Below are 24,579 nucleotides of genomic sequence, written 5' to 3' on the forward strand. Positions count from 1 at the left end.
TGGAGGCTCATCGTAGAGGCTGCCTGATAGAGGATGGATGGAGAGTAGGTAACAGTAATCGAATCGGAAATGATTAGTTAATGGTGAAATATTGTCCGATGCGTTTGGTACATTTCGATGTTTGCAAATACGATTATCCAGAATAAAGGCGTGTTTTTTTTAAAGCATACCATTGTGATATTCCATTTTCGTGGTACATATTGTAAATAACAGCAAGCCTGAATAGAATTGTTTTCCACTTCAAGGTGAAGGATAAATTGCTTTTATAACACGGTGCATATTTCAATATGTTGTTTTATGTATTCGAATTTAAATATTGTTTATGTATATTGTATGCATTTTTTTAAAACAAAAAATGTAAAAATTTAACATAGGTTTAATTGATCAATACAAAGTTATTACCAAAATTTTGGTTTTAATTAAGCAGCACGCTTTTGAAGAAAAAAAAACAACTAATATACATACCGTGAGAGACAATCGCAAGGTTTTCAGCAAAACGGCAAACAGTTATAACCGTACGCTACTCATTACCTTGAAATTCCGACATACCGTTCATTCGCAAAACATGAATGATAATTACCTTCCAACCCAGCAGCTATCATCATTTAACATCAACGTGCAACATTGATACCGTGAACGATGCACAACCTTCCACCTTGATGTAGTCTGTTTCATCGTTCGTTTAATTCAATTAGTGTAGAAAAACTTCCTCAAGGCCCTTTTCTCCCGGAGATTTGGAGCATGCAAAAAACATTTAGCGAGGATGTAAAGCTTTTGATATGAAACAAGGTGAGTGTTTACAAAGCAAAACGATTGATTAGATACTAATTATAATTTATTTCCATCTGTCGTACACTTACACACTATAAAGAGCGGCAAACATTTGTATCTACTTTGTCCAGTGGCACAATAAAAAGTCATTTAATAAAAAAAAAACAAACTATCACGATACCATCCGCGGAAACTGTTTTCACTGAATTGACGGTTGCGAATGGAGTCAACTTTTCCTTTCAACGTTTATCACCGGTTCAGTCGGTCCAGTACCCCTCGCTGTTCTCTCTTTCGATTCTACGTTGAAGAGCATCTTGATTCTATCGGATGCTTCCACAACAACCCTTCCCGTTGGGGTAGGGCATTGCGCTCATTGACGTTCCTGTACGGTTAATTACCAACCCAGGCGAGAATGGCGAGAACAATAGTGAATGTGAACGTCATTGGTTGGGTATTGAAGTCTTCGCTCGCTAACACAAAAGCACGTGCCATAACATCATCAACCTTAGGGATGTGTATGGACGTTTTATGGAGCAAAAAGTACGGACGATAAACGGAACCTGAATGCTCGGCGTTGGAATGTCTTCGCAGCCGATCGTCGGTGGGGTTTTTAAGGGGGGAAGTAAAATATCGGATCAGCTGTCGTTCCAACCTGTAATCGAAGGGGCTAACACAGGGTTCCTAGTAATACTGACGCAATGGGAGTACACGCTTCCGCGAGTTTGTCAAGAGAGCGATCTTCCGCTTAAACGGAGACGCGATAGGTTTTGTCATTTCTGTGCAGTACTCGTCGCAATCGGCTCCAGCGTGATTCGAGCGGTTGATAGTTGTTGCAGAATTCCAGATATTTTTTGCGCACCTCCAAGCTTTCTGGTCCCCAATCGGAGAGGGGTTTACTAGCGGCTACAATGCGCTTCTTGAGGGTGGACTCATTACGCTTCCGGACGGCAAACCATGCCCACACCGGAATGGGCACTAGTGCTCCAACGTAGATACACCATCCGAGTACTGTGGGAAGAACGATAGAATTGTTACAGATTAGTGAAAAAGAAAGAGAAATAGCAATGTGAACTTACCATGATATACATCGTCAATACCCTCGGGACGTTGACTCTTTACCAGTCCAATAATAAGCACAACGATCAGCATCACCGGTGTGAGGAGCTTCCAGCAGAATCGCCACAAGAACCCGGTCCGACGGTTTAGCATGAACTGAATATCTCGGGTAAGTTTGCGAATTCCATACAACCAGCAGAACGCAAACAGCTCAAAGATGGCAGAGGTGAGCGTCACAAACTGCACACCGTAGTAGTCGAAGTAGTCCAACATCTTGGAACCGGACGGTGTGACGAAGAGTAGCCCGAGCGCAAACCCGAGCACACCGATCGTGACGACCGTCTTCCAGGACTTTAGACGTGGTGTGCTGTCCTGCAGTGCCGTCATAACACTGTTGATAAGTCCGGTACAGCTACCGACGCCGAGTGTTAGCAGCATGAAGAAGAACAGCAGTGCGAACAGATTTGGCACGTGCTCGAACTTTGCCAGTGCGTCCGGGTAGGTGATGAATGTAAGTCCACTGCCCGGTTTCACCACCTTTGTGTAGTCCGTTTCATTGGTCAGATGGCCCAAATGGCCGATGATGGAAAATACCAGCGCACCCGACAGGAGAGAAGTGAACGTATCCAGCCAGGAAATGATCATCGCATCCCGGTAGATATTATTGCTGAAGTTGTTGTACGAGGAGAATGCAATCACACCGCCGAAACAGATCGACAGTGAGAAGAAACACTGCGAGACGGCCTCCTTCCACACGTCCGCATTTAGCAGCTCATCCCAGTCGGGCGTGATGAAGTACTTCAGACCTTCGCCGGCACCGTCGAGCGTGAAGGCATACACCGCAAACGAGATCAGCACGACGTACGGGAAGAGGGCAAGAAAGTAGGCAACCTTGCCCGAACCACGGATGCCCTTCACCATCATGATGGTCATCGCGACCCAGATGAACAGTAGACAGAGCGTTAGCTTCCAGTCGGGCACACCGAACTCACCCTCGACCAGCAGTCCTTCACCGGTGACTGAGTGTCTAGAAGGTACAACACCGAAGTGAGTAATGACGTCACAGCGCGGCGCGGCCCAATACTTACGTGTAGTACAGCTCGGCAGAAGTTTTGACCGGCAGCGAGTTGTTGAATGCCGGCGTCGGACCGGTATTGGAGGAGTTCACACAGTTGATGCCGGTCCAGCTTACGTCACAGCTAGCCCACGGCAGAGGGCTTTCGAAGGAGGCGACGAAAAATCGAATTGCTGTCGCGATCGTTGCCGCGTAGTATACGATCACCACACAAATCGAAACCATCTGTGCGATACCGATGCCTGCGGGAAAAGGTAAGAAAAGGTGGTTAAATATTTGGTGTGGAAGAACATTTGCTTGGTCGTGAATGGAGTTACGCATTTAACGGTCTATAAAACAGGGTTTTTTTAATGGTTGCCTGTGGTGCGGTAAAGGAATTTTTACTACATTCTCTTTTTGCTTAGAGAATGATTTACGGTGTTTAATTTTTTCGTTTTTCATACAATGTTTTACATTATAAATATTTTATGAGATTCTATGACAAATATAATTATGCAAAAAGAGAGAAAAAAATCTGAATATAATTCTTCAATAATAGGAAAAAGTAGGAAGTATTATATTTGTTTCTTTTTGGGATTATATTTTTAGTAACCTTGGTGTGGTTCTGTCTTACACAAATAGCATAGACATAAGGGAGTGAAGATTCGAACCCAATCCGGGAGCGCGTTGTTGAATCGTGCTTTAGCACCTATAGTAATTGGTAAACATAAATTTAGTAGGAAATTGGCAACCTGAATGCTTGTGGTTTAACAAACTGATGACATTCATTTAATTGAATTATGCTTCAACTCGTCTAGTTTTTTTTTGCTCGATTAGAACGGCCTGGCCGTATCAAGACATATTTTACCACGCAGCAGGATAGTCAGTCCATGCTACGGGGAGACGGTCCGGATGGGATTTGAGCCCGGTCCTGCCGTGTGGATCGGCGCCGTTTATCACATGCACCACCGGAGCCGCCCCATTCGTTTAGCTTTTATAACGTGTACAACTTAAATATTGTTTATACCTTAACACTACTAGATCAGTTACTATACTATACTAGATCAATTAAAGCAACAGCACATCAACAAACTAAAACTTTTTTTATCGCTTCCGATAATGAAACTAGATGAAAACGTTAGAAAGCACCTATTATACTTCGCTAAACGTTATCTTAAATCACAGTTAGAATAATAAGTTCTCCCACATCTACCTAGATAAAAATGCAGTCTTCGATAAGAAAAATAAACTATTGAGCGATGAGAACTTTACCCCATAAAGCCACTGATTCTCGTTCAGAACATTTGAACTGTCTGTTCTTTAGTCAATATCTTTGAGTTTGCTAATCATGTATTAGAAGCTTACAACTTTTAAGTGTGCAACTTAATTTACATTTGTCATAAAATGCTTTCCAATCAACAATCCATAACAAAACCAAAATACAAAAAAAAAGAATGTAACGATAAAATAGACCAATCAAAACACAAAGGAATTTAAAGTACTTCAATAAAATCCATTTATACAGAGAAAGGCAGCAAATCATATGTGGATAATGAGACTAATTTTGCGTTGATATCCACACAACGAAAACATTCTAAATTACTTTCGAAAAACGTGCTCTATGAAGATGCAATTGTCTTTGATATGTGTACTTCCCCGTACCCAGCTGTGCAAAGGCACGTGTGGAATCGCACCGATCGTTTTGCTTTCTTTTAAACTTAAAGGTAACGTTGTTACATACGTACACCTACACGCACCACACCGTAACGTACGTTACCTCTCATGATGGGCGACACATCGTACACCTTCACGCTGCCACGGCTCGAGAATTGACCCATCACCATCTCCAGGTAGTAGATCGGTCGTCCCACAACGAGCAGCACAATCAGGTAAGGGATAACGAACGCACCGCCACCATTACGGAACGCGGTCGATGGAAACTTCCATACGTTGCCCAAGCCAACCGATAGTGCGATGCAGGACATTAGGAACTCGACACCCTTGTCCCATTTTTCACGCTCCACGGCTGGTGGTTTGTCGAGCTTCTCCATCGCTGGCGGTGGTTTCGATCCATTCTGTAGCTGTTCCGCTGGCAAACCGGCGTCATCCGTTGTTACGAAGCCAGGATTGTCCGTACCGGACATTGTGGTCGTTATTATTGCGCGCTGTTCTGATCGTCAAATCAATTCGGTACACTATTCTCACGTACAAGTCGAAAACCAATCGGTACGTGTCCTCAGTCACAATAGACACAATTATAGTATGAAATTTCCACCTCAAAACACCACAATCACTGTAGAGAAGGGCATTCGTTTTTTTTTTCTTCTTTCAATTGTTTAAATTAATGCACCAACAGATCCACTAGCGGCCGCGTCTAATTTACACCTCTGCTTCAACAAGCCACGATCATGCGGTGGGCATTTGTTGCGGTTTTTTTTTTATCTGATTGCAACTACGAATTCGGCACACTGTAACGCACTGAAGCGTGGCTTTAAACATACACTTCTCAAGGACCTAGAATGAAGGACAGTGCCACTAATACACACACATTTGGACACCTGAACGAGCACTGATACGCATCCAATTTGAGGCTTCACGGTTTGAGGATCTTCGTATTTTATCCGAGTTGTGATTATGGTCGATCACTTCCTACACACTGATAGCGACAACTTATAGTATAACTCTTAGTAGCTCAAATTTGCTCACTTCCTATTCAACAATAATGCCTTAATTCCCTTTTCTTCATCTACCGACTCTAACTCCGGGACTCTCTATTGCAATTCGCACAGGTAGTAACTAACACCCGGGACAAGCTCGATCTCCGTAGATCGATCGCAGGAGCCTTCGGGTGCGCTTATGTCCGTTCGTCTTGAACGCTCGTTTGCTAGTGAGGTGCTACGATGTCGGCGGCAATTAGTTTATAGCCATCGACCCAGCGTTCGCCGATTCTAATCAGCCGCTCCGTTTTGACGGGACGGGGCGCCATACCTCTGCCTCTGGCACACAGGTGAACGATTATACTCCCGATGCGCTCAATGGAAGGGGATGGCATAACGCGCTTTGATTGTCTTGGAGGTACGTTCGGGGGATTTTGTGTTTTTGCTAACGTTCTTACACACGTAGCTTCGCATCACAGACACACGCATAGCACGGACGCCGATCAACGATCGTTTGTTGGCGAGTCCCAAAAACTTGAAATGGGGAATTCTGTTCCGAATTTAGACAACAGAAAAAACGCATCTCACGTCGTTAAAGGCAAGATAATGGGGTTGGTGGCTGGTTTGAGCTTCTAGACGACATAAAATCGTAGAACCGTAGGGTAAGGTAGGGTCGCTTACGTAAAAGGCACTCCAAACCACAACCGGACAGGCGTTACAATGAGGCTTTTTTTTTCGTTGTTGCTATTAATATTTGCACGTTGTTCTTGGTGCAGTTTCAGTGGTACAAGACACACATTACAACGGCTACACAAAAATTGCACACCTCAACGGTGTACATATTTGACTTTATAATTCTTCCGCAATTGAGCAAACAATACAGTGGCGGAAAATTATAGCAACATGTTTTGTGTTTTGCTTTGTGCGTTAGTTACGCGCTGGAGATGTTTATAGTACCAGCAGATACTTTCAATTTTTATCGATTCATTTATCTACTTCAGCTGACATGTCGCTTATTTCCTTGTTTTGCATATAGTTTCTACGGCTCTATGCAGACGTTTTCTTGATTTTAGGGTGACATTTTTGTTGCTGTTGGTGGTGTTGAATTATGATTTTTTTATAACATAACTGTTATCTTTTATTTTATTTACTTTTTTTACACATTTATTCTCTCTTCGGTACTTATTGGAAGCAATGCTGTACTTATTTACTTAGCAATGTTTTTATATGTAATTGCTTAATATTCAAGTAATCAGTTTTATTTTAATGTTTGATTGTCTATTTTTACTAGTATTACTTGTTTTTTACTGTTTTTTTTTCTTTTTACTTTAAGTAATACTGTTTTACCTGTTTGTTTTGAGGGTTAAACCAAAATTGAAATAAAAGAAATATAGTTTTTTTCTGTTTTCCTGCTTATATAAAGCAAGTTACGAACATTAAATAATAATTATTGAAAAGTCGTAATAATATGTAAAATAAAATAAATATTTATATTAAATAAATAAAGTTTTTTATTTTTTTTCTTGAATTATATCTCCTATGGAAACAATTTCAATTTTGATCAAAGTACAACTCATGCAACTTGTGATTTATTTATTCGTTCAACAAAAGGCCCTGATCTCATCGACCATTAAGTGTATTAAATTCCCCTAAAACCTGATCCCGTGATTTTTTTTTCAAGTGTGCTTCGTTATACGGCCAGCGATTGAAACTAAGAGCCGGCGGTGTTTAAGATACGTTTTCACCTTCACCGTCAGTTCCACTGGCCAAATTCCGCAGTTTTTGGTAAACTGAAGTTCAACGCAAACTGCCATTTCTACATTTAACGACTGTTTGACGTAAATCACCACATTAATGGAATGGAAAATGTTGCGTTGGTTGTTAACGTTAAGGCGGATCGTTCTGGTCGGTATCTTACTCTGGCAGCCTTCATCTTACAACTCGTGCTAATTATGCAACATCTTTAACTAACACAGTGAAAGCAGAATGATTGCCTCACTATTTAATACTTCACACCCGGGAAAATGCTTATCAGCAAGGTAGCCAGGAACGATCATTCATTCCAGCTCACGTGCCTCACCTGTTTGCAACGATAGGAACAATTCGCTGCGCACGAGGACCCATATAAATATTTACCTTCGAATGCAATCTTCCCTTGGGTTCTGCGAATGGCTGAATCCGGATCCAGATAGAGCCGGATCCACCATGTGACAAACCCGTACGCAAATAATCCATCCAATGTTCCCGCGCACTGAGCTCTTAGGGGAAGAAAAGAACTGTCCCACTTCAATCGTCAGGTGCTATAATTCGCTGTCGTTACTGGAGCTACAATTTCCTGTTCGATATCTTACCACCGATACTGAGCGTCTACGTTCTGCAAACAAAAGCTGACGCCAAAATGTGAAAGACGAACGCAACACATCAATAATAATGCATTTTACCCTACTCATGGCATAGTTTACGATTTAATTGGTATGTCATCAGTGATAACACCTCTTCCCAGAAGCATTGGACTGTTTGTTTGTTGTTTTTTTTCAGCTCACATTCTTTCATCCCTTTTTGTGCGCATTCAAAACGGGGCAGACTTCGGCCATATATTGGCTGGAGTTTATATTACTGTGTTATTGAAACTTAATTGCCATTAGGCGGGAGTAATAGCAACAAACCGTACGATGCGTACGGATGTGCGATTTCGATCTTACACAATCGTAAGCAATGCACCCCGTCCTAATCGTGTCCGGTGGTTTAGCAAAGAACTTTACACTGTCACGTCTTGGGCACGTGGTGTTTGAATCGCACGGGGAAGAGTCAATATTATTTACACCGCCATGATTTGCTATCTTGTCCGAAAAGCAGTAAAAGTACTACAAACAGTAAATGGATTTTATTTATTTTTTTCCTTTCGACGAAGTTAATCTTTAAATAACAAAAAACAATTGGCTAGAAATGTTATATCATTGGGAAAAGAAAATTGTGTCTGTAATGACTAATTTGAGGCTGATAAAATTAATTTATGGAAATCCCAACGTAATTTTAGTACTTAAAGAAGAGCTGTTTTTGAAAAAAAATAAATAAAACTGGATTTTTTTTTAATTTGATTTTATTTAAAAATATATTTATACTTTTTGATATTAATTCTGTTTTTTTGTTTTTTTGTTGTTGTTGATTTTCTCAATTTGTTTTTTATCATTTATCAAATTTCACATGTTTGTTATTACTTAATTTTACAATCTTATTTTGTGCGCACTTTGCTTGACTTTGCCTAATACTTACGATTGGTTATTCGTTATTAGTACGTATGTAAAGTATATGATTCATTTCTCTTATTTATCAGTTATATTATACGGTTCATATTTTATTTTGCATCTTAAAGATTGTTTGTTTGAATAGCATTGAATACTCTAAAACTGTTTGTAATTCATTTTATTTTTTTATTCATTTAGAAAGGCCTGGCTGTATTGATATTCATTATATAATTGTAAAGAAACAAATGAAACTTTTACTTATTTACTATTACACTTTTCAAAGAGCAATGTATGTTATAACAATATTTAAAATTCGATTAGACTTACAATCTACCCGTTCTAAAAAAAAATCAAACTGACGGTGACTGCTGTACACGACTTTTTATACATATGGAACACTTGAAACCTTACACAATGTCAATAATTATATCATGAACATACAGTTGCGGCTTCAAGATGTACTACTGCTAGGGAAAGGACAGGTATGTAATAACTATTCCGCTTGTTAGTGAGAGTACTTATATAGAAACAATATCGTGGGACTTCCTTCCTACAAAGCCTCATTGTGATACCCATTTCAAAATTGCCATGTAATGTGGCCCATAAAAGCGGTTGCTACCAAAAGTCTTCGTTCTGTTTTAATCTGCCTCTCCTTCATGCTTCGTCAGTCAGTCTGCCTCCGATCAATCACATTCGCTAAACAGCTCACGTATACCGTTCGCATCCGTCGGTGGCATTCAACAGAAGGGAAAGTACCGCAAACCGTCTTGATTGTGAATTATTCCGCTGGTGAGCTTCCCGCACGCGTTCACTCGTTTTCTGGCACGAGTGTAAGTTTCGTGCTATCAAGCTTTTTCCTAATGGGGCAGAACTTGTCCCTCGTGCGATACTTAAGCCGGGAATGTACCGTGTGTAAGGGAGCTACTTATTAGTCCGTCTTTCCGTAGCCCTGAGAAGATTGCCACAGCCGTGGAATTTAACTGCCCGTGGATCACCTGTTGTCATATTTTGCTGCCCACTTTTTTGGATGGCATTCCCAAAGGAGTTGTTCATTGGTTTGGGATTTCCCTGCGGGTAACCCGGAATGCTGGGGCTTGACGGAAATACGCGTAAAGGTTTTATCCTTACGTTTGCAGATCGTTCACCGTGTTGATGTATCGCTTGTTTTCTTTGCATATTGTTTTTGTTGAACAAATGTTGGGAATCCCTTTCTTACCAGCCCCCATCATTATTGACTATTTTGGACTGTGTTTGTTTTTTTTTTTGGCAGCGGATTGAACGCATGTTAAATGAATTGTTCGATTTCGAGACTGTGAAGTTTCGGTGATTTTTGTCAACCTTGGATCAAACAAGGAATATAAAAAACTATATTATTACGGCTTTTGCCTTACAGATGGTTACAATATAACCAAGGCATTTCCTCTTAAACAAGAAATAATTTATTATTATGCAAAACGAATGCATTCAGTGTGACGAATGGAAAGTTTTTGTGTCGCAGGGTGTGTATAAGTGTTTGGAGTGAAGTTGTGGGTAGCATTTGAATATTTCTCTTTGTAAAAATAAATTATTATTCACTGATGATTCGTTTCAGTTAGTATTGGTAACGTAATGTATGAATAATGAAAAAGTATTCTTTTTTATTATAAAAGTAATGTTTTTTTTTTCATTTATGAAATATTTGGTTTATTCAATTAATGATTTTATTATGCTAAATTTTTTTTATAGATAATTAAGTCTTTATTTATTAATTTAAATATATTGCTTATTATTTTACACCTGTTCATAATATTTTTCAATTTGTTTGTCTTACTTTTGTTTAGTTTTTTTACTATTAAAAAAGGAAAATTTATTTCAAAGAATAAAAATTTTAAAGAACTAAAAAAAAATCCTCATTAGTTTGCTTAGTAAAACTTTGGTAACGTTTATTAGTATCATAAAACAGCCGAAAATAAAATTATACATCTATCACGTTTCATTAATGTTACATTTAATGGTGAACACACAAACTAGAGTGATGTTATTAATTCTAAGCCGCGTTTTCTCAAAAGGTCGAGAAAAAAAGTAGCACCCATCCGGATTCGAAAGTAAGCTCGATTAAAAAGGTACTATCACTTGTCACTGGTGGTTGTGATCACATTCCGAACGCCCTTTGCCAATCAACCAATGTTGAACATTCGCTTCTTGATGCGCTTCAAAGCATTCGTGCCCGTTGGATGAAGGTTTTGATACTGGTCCTCCTCGGTCTGGTACTGTAACCGCACGGTATCACTTTCCGGACCCCAAATATCCATCGGTTCCAGTGCATTGCGGGCCGCTTTACGTAGCGATTCCATCTGTTTGCTACGCCGCCTGTATATCGCATAGATGTACCAGCCGGGTAGTTGCAGAAAAGCGATGGCATAGATAAACAGTCCTAAAACTGAAAAGCAAACACAAACGTCATTCATTTTACCAGCCCGATGACCTTGCGCATGATAGTAAACCTACCATTGTACCCCATCGGGACCTTTTGCAGCTCAAAGTCGGCAAAGCTAAAGATAAGAATTAGTAGTGTGGCGAGCGGTGCAATTAGTCCCCAGCACACCCGCCAATAGAACGAGGTTTCGATGCCAAGCATAAACTTGATGTCTCGGCAGATGCGATCAACGCCGTAAATCCACGCAACGGTGGCGAGCTCCAGTACGGCAAACGTGAGCGTCACGTACTTCGCACCATAGTAATCGATTACATCCAGAAAGTCAAATCCGCCCGGTGTCAGGTAGAGCAAACCGAAGAAGTATCCCACGGTAACGGTGCCCAGCACAACCTGCCAGTGTTTAAGATTTGGTCGCTGGTCCCGGATCGCGGTAATGATGCTCGTCGTTACGCCCAGATTACTACCGACGCCAACAATGAACAGCATCAGGAAGAACAAGGCGGCAAACAGCTGGGGCAAGAACTGGAATTTGGCGATCGCATCCGGGTATGTCATAAAGGTAAGACCGGCACCGTCTCGTGCAAGCTTCTGTATGTCCGGCTGACCGCTAACGTACGCCAAATTGCCGATCACTCCGAACACGATGCAACCCGCAACGATGGAGGTGAATGTGTCGAGCCAGGAGATAATGACGGCGTCACTGCGAAACAGGAAAGGGTCAAACGATCGTTTGGTTTGGAACTTATAACGCATTTTAACGAGTAAAGGAGTACCCGTGCGTCCAATTATCGCTGTCTCAACTCACCGATGTACATTGTTGCTGAAGTTGTTGAAGGACGAATACGCGATAATACCACCGTAGCAGACCGAGAGTGAGAAGAAGCACTGCGTTACGGCCTCGTACCAAACCTAGGAGAGTGAAGCGATGTGAGTGTAATGCGGATTGTCTAACTTTAGGGGGCTTGTTTGTGGGCGTAACGGTGTAACGACCTACCTCGATGCTAAGTAGCTTATCCCACTGCGGTGTTATGAAGTATAGGATGCCCTGCATTGCACCATCCAGCATAACGGTTTGGACGAGCAGGATCAGTATGATCACGTAAGGAAAGATCGCGAGAAAGTACGAAGCCTTGCCGGTACTTTTTGCTCCACGGATGAGAATTGTCGCAACGACAATCCATGCGAACAGTAGACATAACGCAAGCTTCCAATCCGGTATGCCCAACCCATTGTCCAGCGAGGGAGCTTTATGGATGACTTCCTTGCTGTAGAACGAAATTAAATTATTGTTACAAAATTTCCTCAAGAAAACTTAAAGAAGCGTGTGAGAATAATTACAGGAAGAACAGCTCGGCTGATGATTGCAAACTGACGGATGTGTTGGTGGGTTCCAGTTTACCGACAAAGGAAGAATTCACACAGTTTGACCAGGAAGGATTACACTCACTCCACGGCAAAGTACTGCTGAACGATGCAACAAAGTAGCGAAACGTAATCGCCAACACTGGCGCGTAGTAAGTCATCACGACGAACATTGCGATCGTTTGTGCCACACCGATGCCTGCAAAGAATTAATTTTGTGTGTTATTTGTCGTGTTTCTTTCACCACATCCAGAAAAAGAATCATACCACGCATAGCCGGTGCGAGATCGTACAGTTTTACACAGCCTCTACTAGAGAACTGACCCAATATCATCTCCAGATAGTAGATGGGTCGTCCAACGATAAACAGTACGATCAGGTACGGCAGCAGAAATGCTCCGCCTCCGTGTTTGAGGGCCGTATATGGGAACTTCCAGATGTTGCCAAACCCGACCGAGTACGCAATACAGGATAGCATAAACTCTATGTCTCGGCCCCATTTGTCACGCGTCGTGCTCGTGCTGGTTTTCGTATCGTCACTGATCGTTTGCAATGTTGTGCTAGAATTCATCGGCTGCAAAGAAGGAAATCGATTAACTAAATCAATTAACGCTAATCTACTAAACAGTCCCAGAAGCAAAACATTCGGACACTTCAAACAAGCAGGCACACGCGGATGTTGGCGCGATGCTGTTCAGCAAATTGCACTGCATTGTCATTGTTGTGAATACGGGAAGCAAAACAAACTCAACATTGCATGTGACGCTGCTTATCGGTTACGATCGCTGCGTCATTTTGACACTTACCGACGCTACCGATCGATAATCAGCCTTCCCGTTCTCCACTGTTCCTTCACTGTACGCGTGGTTCTCCATGATTGCTCTCGAGATAACTGCCAAAACTAGTACACTGAGAGTACCTGAGACTGCGAGTTCTTCGCTTACTCTCACTTCGAGGTTGATTGCTTGGTTCTATTTTGCAACAGCGCGTTTGTACACCGTGTGTGCGCACCGATGTTGTCTCGATCGCGTGCAAACTGCATTTAACGGTGCTCCACTGGATGCAGGACACATTTAATCGACGAGCGTTTTCTGAATGAACCCCCGTTCACAAGTGTTACTCAATACCAGCTTAGTTGTGACGAGGGTAACGCGATGAAAACACTAGTCACAGATCATCCCGTACCCGTGCACCACACGTTACGATCGTGTGCGACAGTGTCGACTACAGTGCACGATAGTAAACCCGTATATCTGTGGTGGTAGTGTACGTGATGGGTAACGGCAGTATTTCCATCTCGTAAAACCCGAACTCGGGGCCAATACACGTTTGATACATGGACGCGGGTTATTCCCAAAAGCGAAACCGGTAAACTAACTGCGTACGCCCAGACTCGATGCATCACGGTCGCTCAGCTAGTCTTTTCACTGCATACAGCTGTACTTTCTACGATATTTTTTGTACAAACTTTTATTGGTTTTGTTGTTGTTTTTCACTCTAGAAAGTTGGCAGCCACCTGCGATTGTAAACTAGCTCTTGGAGCCGTTTCCGAGCGGGAACCGTCGGTCTTCCCGAAGGAAAAATTATTAGTGAAATATTAATAGCAAACCACTTACTACCACGAATACACGATCACAAGCTAGTTACATCTTTGCAGACTAAAATTGTTCAGAATTTTTCCTCTGCACATACATTTCATAAAGATTACCTAATTATCATTTCTCAAGATAAAGCTCTACCTGGTACATAACTGTAAAGTGAGCACATAAATTACATTTCCTACCCATAAACAACGCTGCTAATGTGATAAGAGCTCACGGTTCCATCTTTCCGATGCAATAAAGAGCACAAAACCCGTCAGCGGGAGTCGCATCTTCTCGATCTGGACGGTCGATCCATTTGCACGGTGCATTACGGAATTGGCATCAATTTGATGTACATTCCACCGGGAAAGTGTCTACAGTTCTCTGGAATTTTGTCTTCAATCATCAGTCCACTAAGCTACTCGAATGGGAGAATACGAGCTGCAATCATAAAATTTTTTTTTTCGTAACAGATATGCATCGTTTGCCTTGGATGCATTTGGGATTTCACGTAGAATCGAAAAGAACTTCTGACGAGGCGTGCTTTTATTTCGTTTTCTAGGGAATAGCTGTGTTAGTCATGCTGCATGATACGCTGTAATAGTTTTAGAATGAGGGAAAACATGTGTTCTGAGCTATTGAAAATAGTGACTAGATGCTTAGTTATGAGATCAAACAGTCATGAACATTCTTTCTTGGAGAGTCATATCCACTTAATGAAGAAAATGATTTTGTCGTTTCCACTCGTTTATTAGAGTTTCAAAAATTAAATTTTTGATGGAAAATGTTTTGTTTAATAACGGATTTTCTTATAAAAAAGTATTGCTGACAAACTACAAAATCTTTTGTATCGCATTTATAGTTAATTATGTAGAGAATTCAATTTGTCTTGTTCACAATCGTACTGCGCTCAAGAATCGCCTGACACCATACCGTTTACTGATAATCTTTTTTATGTTAAGGAAACTTTTCTTTAAAAATTTATGTATATTTCTGCTAAGTATTCAAGTCCCTTGGGAGCAAATTTTTAGTAATCAGTTGATTCAGACAAGACAGAATAAAGATTAAAACAGAGTGATTTTTACAACATCTTTGGAAAAACACAACCCAATATCATGACTCAAGCTCATGATGCTCTAATTCGGATGGAAAAATAAGTATATCTTTGCTTTTTTATTACACTGTACGCACAATTAATCATTTTATTTCTGATAAAACGTATTCAAGATTTTACGAAGAACGTTCTTCCCTACCCTATTTTCCTCACGCCGTTTAGACATTTCTGTTCGATATTTCATTCGCATCGAGGAATTCTCCGGACCCCAATCGGTCGTTGGTTGACAGGCACCTTTTATCTTGTCGATGAATGTCTTCTCCTTCCTTTCGTGCAATGCGTAGACAGCCCACGCTATTACTTGCACCATAACAAAGCCATAAAGACACCAACCAAATACTGGAAAATAGAAATAGTGCTCTTTAGTAGAGATTTGAAATAAATCGTAAGTCTTCGTTTCTCGTACCAGTCATTCCGATTGGAACTGGAAGTGGGGTGTATTGAATGAAGCTGAAAAGCCATATAATGATGATAATAGCGAGTGTTACAAAGCTCCAACAAACTCTCCAGAATACACCGGTTTTTCTGTGGAGCATGAGTTGTATGTCGTGTGCAATCTGGTCCACACCATACAACCAACAAAAGGTAACAATTTCCAACATGACAAGTGTAAGCGTTGTCAACGTAACACCATACTTGTCCACTACGTCCAGCACGTGTAGCCCACCCTGGAAAGGTATCGATACGGTACATGAAGTAGCTCAATACAACTGACTATTCTCTCAAAGAAAGCTCCTACCGGTGTAATGTAAACCAATCCACAACCGAATCCATAGATCGCAATCATCATCACCACCTTCCAGTTGGACAGCTGGGGATATCGGTCCCGGATGGCGGTCACAATCGTAGTCACGATGCCAGTATTGCTGCCCAATCCGAGCAAGAAAAACATCAGAAAGAACAGTACGGCAAACACGTTCTGGGCCGCATCGAATTTTGCAATCGCATCCGGATAGGTGATGAAGGTTAGCTGGGGACCTTGCAGTTGCATGTCCTCCACACGATTGCCCGTAATGTGCGCAATGTTACCGACGATACCAAACACCACGATGCCCGATATGATGGAGGTGAAAGTATCCAGCCAGGAAATTATCATCGCATCGCTGAAGAAGAAAGATGAAGAATGAATTTGATTCAGAAATGAAAAAAAAATGCATTTTGCCCTTCATTTTCAACACATTAATGTTTTATGGTTAAATTACTCGCAAATAGAAACTAAATAATTAATCTGCTCTTCAAAATGTTTTGTAGCTATTTGCCGCAAATTATGATAAACTTCATGATAATTAACTTAGTGATAAAAATGTGCTCTGATGTAACGAGATACATGGCTAAATACAATGCTGAATCCATTAAAAAAACTCATTGTGCCTGAATTCGATAAACAAATGAGAAGAATTAAAGTTAAAGTGAATTGTAATGAGAGTGTAAAAACTTTTGTTCGATTTTTTTATATCTTAAAATTTCAGTGTTTACAATTTCATTCGTTTTATTCAAAAATATGCGTTTGCGTGCTACTTGGAATCATTCCTAAATGGCCTAGAATGTGTCATCCCATTTAGATTCAATTTTGATACCCCTGAACTGTAATGGGTTTAGATGAAAATTACTTAAACATTCCAGAAATTTTATTACAAATGATTATGTACTCAGCTTAAATGTGCCAATCATGAAATCTATAATTTGAATTATTTATGCAAGGAAAAAAAGTGCTGACCAAAGCAGGTACATATAAGAGCTTTAGACACAACAGTTTAGGCATGAAAAAAGGGCAAGAAGTAAGATGAAATCTGAATATGCAGAAAGTGATTGTTTTAGTTAAACTCATTCAGGATGGTATATTGCTATGGTTAGCTATTATATCTTACCGGTAAATATTGTTGTTGAAACTATTATACGAAGCAAAAACAATCACCGAACCAAGAGAAATCGTTAGCGAGAAGAAGCATTGCGTTACTGCTGCATACCAAACCTGGCAAATGATGTTTTAGAATGTTAAGTTATAGACCATCGCTACCCGTAAAACAAGCCTCCGGTATTGACCTACCTGTACGTCAAGCAGTTTTTCCCACTGTGGTTGTAACAGGTACAGTATGCCCTGGTCTGCACCGTCCAGCGTACAGGTACGGATGAGCAGTACGATTAGTATCAGGTACGGGAAAATAGCCAAAAAGTAGGATGCCTTTCCAGAGCTTCGAATGCCTTTAATTAAAATGCAGGTAATACAGATCCAGCAGAAGAGCAAACAGAGTGTCAGCTTCCAATCTGGCACACCAATTCCATCGTCCACGGTCCAGTAGTTGTGCAGAACGGAGCGATTGAAGTAAAACTCGGCCGACGGTCGAAAGGAGGCGTTCTGAACGCGCCCCTTGAATTCCGAATCAACGCACCCGACCCATTCCGGTTCACATCTACCCCATGCAAGCGGGCTACCGAACGATGCAACAAAGTAGCGTACCGAAACCGAAAGTACCGCGGCATAATAGCCGAGAATCAGCAGCAGTGCAAGTGTCTGTCCGATGCCCACACCACGCATCAGTGGAGCCACATCGAACACCTTGATGCAGCCACGGCTCGAGAACTGACCCATCACCATCTCGAGATAGTAGAGTGGACGGCCGACCAGAAACAGTACCACCAGGTACGGTATCAGAAAGGCACCGCCACCGTTCTGCATTGCCGTGTACGGGAAGCGCCAAATGTTGCCGAAACCGACCGACAGTGCGACACACGACAGCAGGAACTCGATACCACGGTCCCATTTCTCGCGCACCGCATCATCCGGCTTCGGTTGGGTGTTGACTTCCGGCGCCTCACTGCCGCCGTTGGTTAATTGAGCAGAGCCGCTGACGGGTGTCGGGTTGGGGTGGGTGTTCATGGTGTTCTGTAACTTAATTATATCATCAAGCAGTTAGTTGCCATGTTGCAGTGATTGCCTTTGATTGAAGTCGACGGCGGGAAACTATCGCCGATTGGGGAACGTGACCAGCCAGACATCTTATGAATGAACTTCGGTCGTGTGCGGTGAAAGTGCTATTGGCAAAGTACGTATCACAAAAAAACACTGAAGCATCGCATTATGTGGTTTAATAGTGGTTATTTAATGTTTTTTATCCTCTTTGATCTATATTGTAACTTTATATGAAAGCTTAACGAAAAATATTTTTGTGTTGTTTACTTAATTTCGATCAATAAGATATGGTTAAAATATTTCAAAACAACAAAAATATTTCATAAATAAAATCAGTTCAAAATACATTTTTTTTTTCATTTGAGACTACAAAACATGTGAATTTTAAGGCGAAGTGATATTAAAGTTTGCTCATTAGAAAAGAAGTTTCCTTCTTGATGTCAAACAAATCTCAACATGTCTCAGACTGACAAAACAAAGTTTTATCTGTTAGTGGCAAGGTGTCGTAAAACTGTAAAAGCTCTGACGCACGATATCGTTATCTGTTTTATTAGCCATCTAAAATGAAAGAAAAAAGTTTTCCTAAATTAACATTCCATAGTTAATAGGAAGGTTAATATTATTTGAAAGTTTTTAACTTAATAAAATTGTTTAACACTACTTTTATTTGCCATTTATCCTTCAAGCAGCTCGAAGTAACTTCACTTTTATTATCTCCAGATGATTTCAAAACATTTCAGAGTATTTTGTAGATAAAATTGATAACTTTACATTTTTATGTTTACCATTAATTTTAATACATTTTGGAACATAAACTTTAAATAATTTAATTTTTGTGATTAAACAATTCTACTGTTGTTCATACATGACGTTTATATATCTTTTGTCTGGTAAGAACGCCGAAAAATGTTTAAAAAAAATTAGCTTTTCGAAATGGTTAATCAATATTTAAAACTTCTTAAAACGCTCGGAAGTTCCAGTACTAAAATTGAACATTCTACATACCTCGTATCAATTTAATCGATTCAAACACAACCCATAAATTGTTAGTACGTACTTAACTTTTGTATCTGGGTAAAATAGATTATTCAAGCTGTATTTTTCAAATATTCAGGACCTAAGGTCATTCCGTACAACAACATGATGCAGATATTGCATGTAAGCTATATTTACAAGCATTATTGATTTTTAAATCCTTCCACTGTTTCTATTTGTAAACAACCATCAAATATAATCACTTTTTTTCTCAAAGAAATTATGCACAACATTTTCACCTTTTCACTATCGACTTCCATCTGGATAGAGTCACTGGCATGTGTTTTTACTGCGCCATTCGGTATATTTTCGATTTGCGTCCCCATCGATGGCTTTGTTCGGCATTGTACACCGTTCGAAAGGCACTTTCATTCCACTATTTTTCGGAAGAGGAAGTTTTTTTTTGTATGTGGTTGCGCACTTACCACAATCGTTTTGGCAGCACGCCTCGATAGTAACACCACCTACGGTACCGGTTGCTTGGTGACTGTCTTTTGTGTACTGAGCGTGATTCTCACCGCAACAACCAACGAGACATAAAACAGACATCAAACGATCGTGTGCCGTTGGTGGAAGTGCTTCTACCAGGAAAATCATTCGCACTGCAAGTGCAATATCGATGCCACCGGGAAAGTGCACCAATGGCGCATCTAAGGCGAACTTTTATTGCTGATGGATGGACAACTTTTAACAATTCCGATGAACGATTCCATAGAACACACCACTCCATTGTGGTTGTAAAGATTTCAGTTCAGTTCGTAGAATTATTTACTCTTGTGCACAATGGAATCGATTAAGGAGCGTTAATTTTCTTTGGCAACCGACTCGACAACGAAACTGCGACGTTACCATACCGTATTCCTTTTACTGGTGATGCAAAAATGGTTGGAATTTCTTTTGCTTTATTATCATCTTATCATTTACAGCTCACTGCATAGTTTTATCTGAATGGTGGTGTTCGGTATGCGAAGCAAACGGTTAAGCGGATAACAAGGACAAGGGAGGGAAGATAAATATTTGTCCTGCTGTACTACTGTTAATTAAATATTTTACCACACAATCTGTGCGTACAATGTCGACTTGGGTCAGTAGTAAACTGGCACCGTTTGTTTTCCATCTTGTTGTATTGTTCACGGGTGCTTTCATTTTCTGGACCCCAGTTGGTGGTGGGCTCGAAGGCTGTTTTCCATTTGGTTCGACATTCTTTCTCGTCTTGTGTTATGATCGCGTAAACGGCCCATATTGGTAGCTGCAGGATGGCGAATGTGTACAGAATCCATCCACCAACTAGAATTAGTGAGGAACGATGCATAATTACTCATTTGCTGTGTTTAGACATCTCCATTGAACTTACCATTATACTCCACCGGGACGCTTAGTGGGACGTAATCGACAAAACTCACTATCAGAATAACACCCACCAGTAGCGGTGCAAGTAAACCCCAGCACACACGCCAAAACAAACCCGTTTCGATCTGGAGCATAAACTTTATATCACGACAGACTCGATCCACACCGTAGATCCAGCCGAAGGTAAGAATTTCAAACAGTGCGAGCGTGAGCGTTACGTACTTCGCACCATAAGTGTCAAGTACGTCGAGAAGATCCAACCCACCGGGTGCTAAGTAGACGACACTAACGCAAAACATCGTCACACTAACGCCCATGACGATTTTCCAGTTTTCTACCGTTGGGCATCGATCGCGGATGGCTGTGATGACGCTGGTGATCGCACCCAAATTACTACCAATGCCTACGATGAAGAACATCAGGAAGAAGAGTACGGAAAAGAGCTGCGGACAGTACTCAAATTTGGCGATCGCATCGGGATATGCCATGAAGGTTAGTCCCGGTCCTTCCCGCACAATATCCTGGATGCTGGTTCTATGCGTGACGTGAGCCAGATTGCCTAACACACCGAACACGATGCATCCCACGATGATTGATGTGAAAGTGTCTAGCCAGGATATAATCATTGCGTCCCTAAAGTTTGAAGACATATCATTAAAGCTCATCCTTTTTCGGAACCGTGGCACTATTACTTACCGGTAGACATTATTGGAGAAATTGTTGAAGGAAGAGTACGCGATGATACCACCGAAACAGATCGATAGTGAGAAAAAGCACTGCGTTACGGCTTCCATCCAGACTTTGGCCGTAAAAAGACTTTCCCATTTGGGCGTCAGAAAGAACTTGATACCCTCGAACGAACCTTCAAGGCTTAGTGAATGTGCAAGCAGAATGAAAATGATCACGTACGGAAAGATGGCAAGAAAGTAGGCCGCTTTGCCTGTGCTCCTTACGCCCTTGATAAGGATCACAACGAGGATGGACCATGAGACGAGTAGACAGAGGACCAGCTTCCCATCAGGCCATCCGAGTCCTTCTGCTAACGGAGCTCGATGCATTATAGTGTTGCTGTTGTCGGGGGGGAAAGGATTAGAATGCTAGTTTCACTTTGACAAGGTTGGAGATATTCCAACTTACGTGAAGTACAACTCCGCGGACACATTTCTTCGATCCTCGATGGAAGCTTCGGACGTGTTGGAATATCCGCGAAAATCGGAATCAATACACCGGCTCCACGAGTGATGACACTTGCTCCACGGTAACTCACTGCTGAACGATAGCAGCAGATAACGCAAGGTGATGGCCAACACGGGCGTATAGTAGGACATTGCTACTACCATTGCGACCGATTGGCCCACACCGACACCGCGCATTGCCGGTGCCATATCATAAATCTTAACACACCCACGGCTACAGAACTGTCCCATTGCCATCTCGAGGTAGTAGAGCGGACGTCCGATCACAAACAGCACTACCAGGTACGGTATCAGAAAGGCACCGCCTCCATTGTCCAGGGCGGTGTACGGGAACTTCCAGATGTTGCCGAATCCGACCGAGTACGCTATACAGGAGAGCGTAAACTCGATGTTGCTGGTCCATTTCTCGCGCACCGGCACGGTTGGGGACGCAATAGCCAAGGTGACACAGTTGGTGTGCTGAAGTGAACACAAGAATGCATTTATTTGAGAGTACAGGTAGGGACGATGTAAATATTAGCAGTGCTGGCATTCATTCACTGTGCGTATAAGTACACTCCCTCAAACTGTGTGTTATTTCTATGTTGTGGATGTTATCGGACCTATTCATGCATTATATCGGTTTTTATAATTTGAACTTAGAAAATTTTTTCAATTGTTTACTGCAGTTTTTGCTCTTACATGGTCTAAATTTTCAAAATGATGTCGTTGATATATCGCTCACAAAAATCAGAATTAATAGGGATATTTTTAAGGCACTGAGTATAGCTTCAAAAAAGATGTTTCACGTTTGTTAGTCGAGTTTATCGTATGATTTATTTTTAAAGCGATAAGTTTATTTTCATCTGTTAGATATTTTTAGGCTTCCATATCAACATGTCTATATTTGGTACTATATTTTTTTTGGGACTTTTTCCATTAAGACATTTCTAACGAGTACTAAAAATAATAATTTAAAAACTTCGCTAATAAACCCTTTCCATGCCAGGCTGGACTGTTCTTCTTAATTTCTTGAGTTTTCTATCGCGATTCAATTATCATTCATACTTTGTTGTGTCTGATATGTACACAAATGGTGTTTTTTTAATCTTTACCCACCCGCTCACATTATTCTTCCGAATTTTACAAATAACATGAAACAACATTGTCAACAAGGTAACAGGATATACTGATCTCGCCGTGCCCTACTTCTCGGGTGTTACTCGAGTGGGGACGGGATAATAATAGCCAAATTTCTGTTTTTGTTGCAATTCCCTATCTGCCTGTCGCACCACATCATGTTTCCATCCGTAAGACGGACCGTCGAGTAACACGAGCGAAGATATTTGAATCAAATCGATCAAACCAATTGAAATGTTTAATGACTACTGGGAACGTATCGTTTGGCACGTGTGACATAGGCGCACAGCCACGCAACCACACACCAATACACGAGATGAAGGTACACGGTGATGGATGGTTAAATTTATTTTGGAAGTTTACGCTCGACACTGTTAATGTTTCCGCTGGCAGAATGCCAGCAAACGAATTCTTGCCGTGGGGAAGTCGGTTTTTGCTTTAATTCTTGCACTACACTAGGCGGAAAAGCGGAAAACTGCAACACTTCCAAAATGGCATCCAAACGAACGAAAACAGATGATACCAAACACGGGACCACAGTTGCTGGGGGTGACCTTTGCACGAGGCAATCGAATGAATGCCGCCGGGTGGATGCATCCCAATCACGTACGGTTAATCCTTTGGCAATTGTCTTTGGGGTGGAATCCATCGTTGAATTGATCTGCTTTGTTTTAAATAATTTGTTTGATTGCTTTGTCGCACTACAATTCACGTGCCGTTGGTTCGATCGGTTGATGCGATTCTGCGGAATTCTTCATTCATTAGCACACATTGCACATGCCACAACAATTTGCGTATCGGGATGTGGATCCGAAGGGACGATATTGCTTCTTGCTGCACGGAGCGGCAACACACTGCTGCGTGGAAATGTACCGAATCTCAGGCTGGCCTGATACTGACCGATCGATCGATCGAACCGGATGGTGCTCGGTTTTTCGTTGGTATAAAAAGCTTCGACGATTCGGATTTTGGGTTGATTTTCTGCGCAAGATCAAACGATGCGCGGAAGCTTGGTGGTACAAAGCTTACAGTGCTTCTTACGATCAATCCAGCTATTAAAGTTTAATCAACAGTTAAAACATTTATTTACTATGTTTATTTACTATGTTAATATGTTTTCTATATATGTTGAAAAAGAAAATCTTTTTATACTTGATCACCGTGAGTCAAAATAACGAGAGATTAGTTAAAACTCCTTAGTTTATTAATTGCTTATTTCATTACATTTTTACATTAAATGTGAGAAGAATTCATTGCTAGAATTAAATATTTATTTAGTCTCCAAGTTGATATGTTGATGTTGTTATTAAACCAAATAAATAACTTATTAAAATTAACCTAAAAAAAGTCGATGTTAGTGAAACGGTGAAACGTTTTCATTCAATCGTTTAGAACGTTTAGGAAAAGTTTGATAATAAAGTTTTTTAAAAATTCTCTGTTGGTCCCACATTGAATGTTTTTAACATTTCTGTATATTAAACTGTTAATTTTTATTACTTTATCACTTATCACTTATACTGAAAAAAAAAGAATATGAAAAGGCAATATTCGCACACTACCGTTCATTCTGATTGTAAGTGGTTTTCACTGACCAGATGATTAATGAAAGCATTTGATGAGCAAAGTGATTCGGAGAAGCGTATTGCTGCGTGGGAAGTCTGAAGCGTCGGTCAGCTGTTTGTAAACACCGCAAACCACAATCCGCAAATA

General features: G+C 40.9%; 4 protein-coding genes across 6 annotated transcripts; all 4 read right to left on the reverse strand.

Annotated features, from left to right (window-relative positions):
• Positions 1 to 813: 813 nt before the first annotated feature.
• LOC125767003 (sodium-dependent nutrient amino acid transporter 1-like) lies at positions 814 to 5,798 on the reverse strand. Its single transcript, XM_049433198.1, has 4 exons — positions 4,659 to 5,798; positions 2,916 to 3,144; positions 1,848 to 2,854; positions 814 to 1,779 (listed from the first exon to the last, which is right to left on the reverse strand). The coding sequence occupies exons 1-4, from the start codon at positions 5,023 to 5,025 to the stop codon at positions 1,517 to 1,519; spliced, it is 1,866 nt and encodes a 621-aa protein (XP_049289155.1). The 5' UTR covers positions 5,026 to 5,798; the 3' UTR covers positions 814 to 1,516.
• A 4,881-nt stretch (positions 5,799 to 10,679) lies between these two features.
• Positions 10,680 to 13,988, reverse strand: LOC125767002 (sodium-dependent nutrient amino acid transporter 1-like). Its single transcript, XM_049433197.1, has 7 exons — positions 13,368 to 13,988; positions 12,829 to 13,135; positions 12,538 to 12,760; positions 12,194 to 12,464; positions 12,005 to 12,108; positions 11,271 to 11,899; positions 10,680 to 11,202 (listed from the first exon to the last, which is right to left on the reverse strand). The coding sequence occupies exons 1-7, from the start codon at positions 13,434 to 13,436 to the stop codon at positions 10,940 to 10,942; spliced, it is 1,866 nt and encodes a 621-aa protein (XP_049289154.1). The 5' UTR covers positions 13,437 to 13,988; the 3' UTR covers positions 10,680 to 10,939.
• A 925-nt stretch (positions 13,989 to 14,913) lies between these two features.
• On the reverse strand, positions 14,914 to 19,982 carry LOC125767007 (sodium-dependent nutrient amino acid transporter 1-like). The gene is made up of 6 exons (XM_049433211.1): positions 19,630 to 19,982; positions 17,306 to 18,148; positions 17,127 to 17,230; positions 15,998 to 16,361; positions 15,665 to 15,926; positions 14,914 to 15,597 (listed from the first exon to the last, which is right to left on the reverse strand). The coding sequence occupies exons 2-6, from the start codon at positions 18,134 to 18,136 to the stop codon at positions 15,347 to 15,349; spliced, it is 1,812 nt and encodes a 603-aa protein (XP_049289168.1). The 5' UTR covers positions 18,137 to 18,148; positions 19,630 to 19,982; the 3' UTR covers positions 14,914 to 15,346.
• A 107-nt stretch (positions 19,983 to 20,089) lies between these two features.
• On the reverse strand, positions 20,090 to 23,801 carry LOC125766999 (sodium-dependent nutrient amino acid transporter 1-like). Of its 3 annotated transcripts, none has more exons than XM_049433192.1 (5): positions 23,405 to 23,801; positions 21,692 to 22,209; positions 21,251 to 21,622; positions 20,559 to 21,187; positions 20,090 to 20,491 (listed from the first exon to the last, which is right to left on the reverse strand). In XM_049433192.1, exons 1-5 carry the CDS (start codon positions 23,516 to 23,518, stop codon positions 20,241 to 20,243), a joined length of 1,884 nt encoding a protein of 627 aa, XP_049289149.1. In that variant the 5' UTR covers positions 23,519 to 23,801; the 3' UTR covers positions 20,090 to 20,240. The 3 variants fall into 3 exon arrangements, with proteins under 3 accessions (XP_049289149.1, XP_049289148.1, XP_049289150.1); XM_049433191.1 differs by having other exon boundaries at positions 23,393 to 23,801; XM_049433193.1 differs by having other exon boundaries at positions 23,480 to 23,795.
• Between the last annotated feature and the right edge of the window lie 778 nt (positions 23,802 to 24,579).

Source organism: Anopheles funestus, chromosome 3RL (assembly GCF_943734845.2).
Source record: "Anopheles funestus chromosome 3RL, idAnoFuneDA-416_04, whole genome shotgun sequence".
NCBI classification, from domain to species: Eukaryota; Metazoa; Arthropoda; class Insecta; order Diptera; family Culicidae; genus Anopheles; species Anopheles funestus.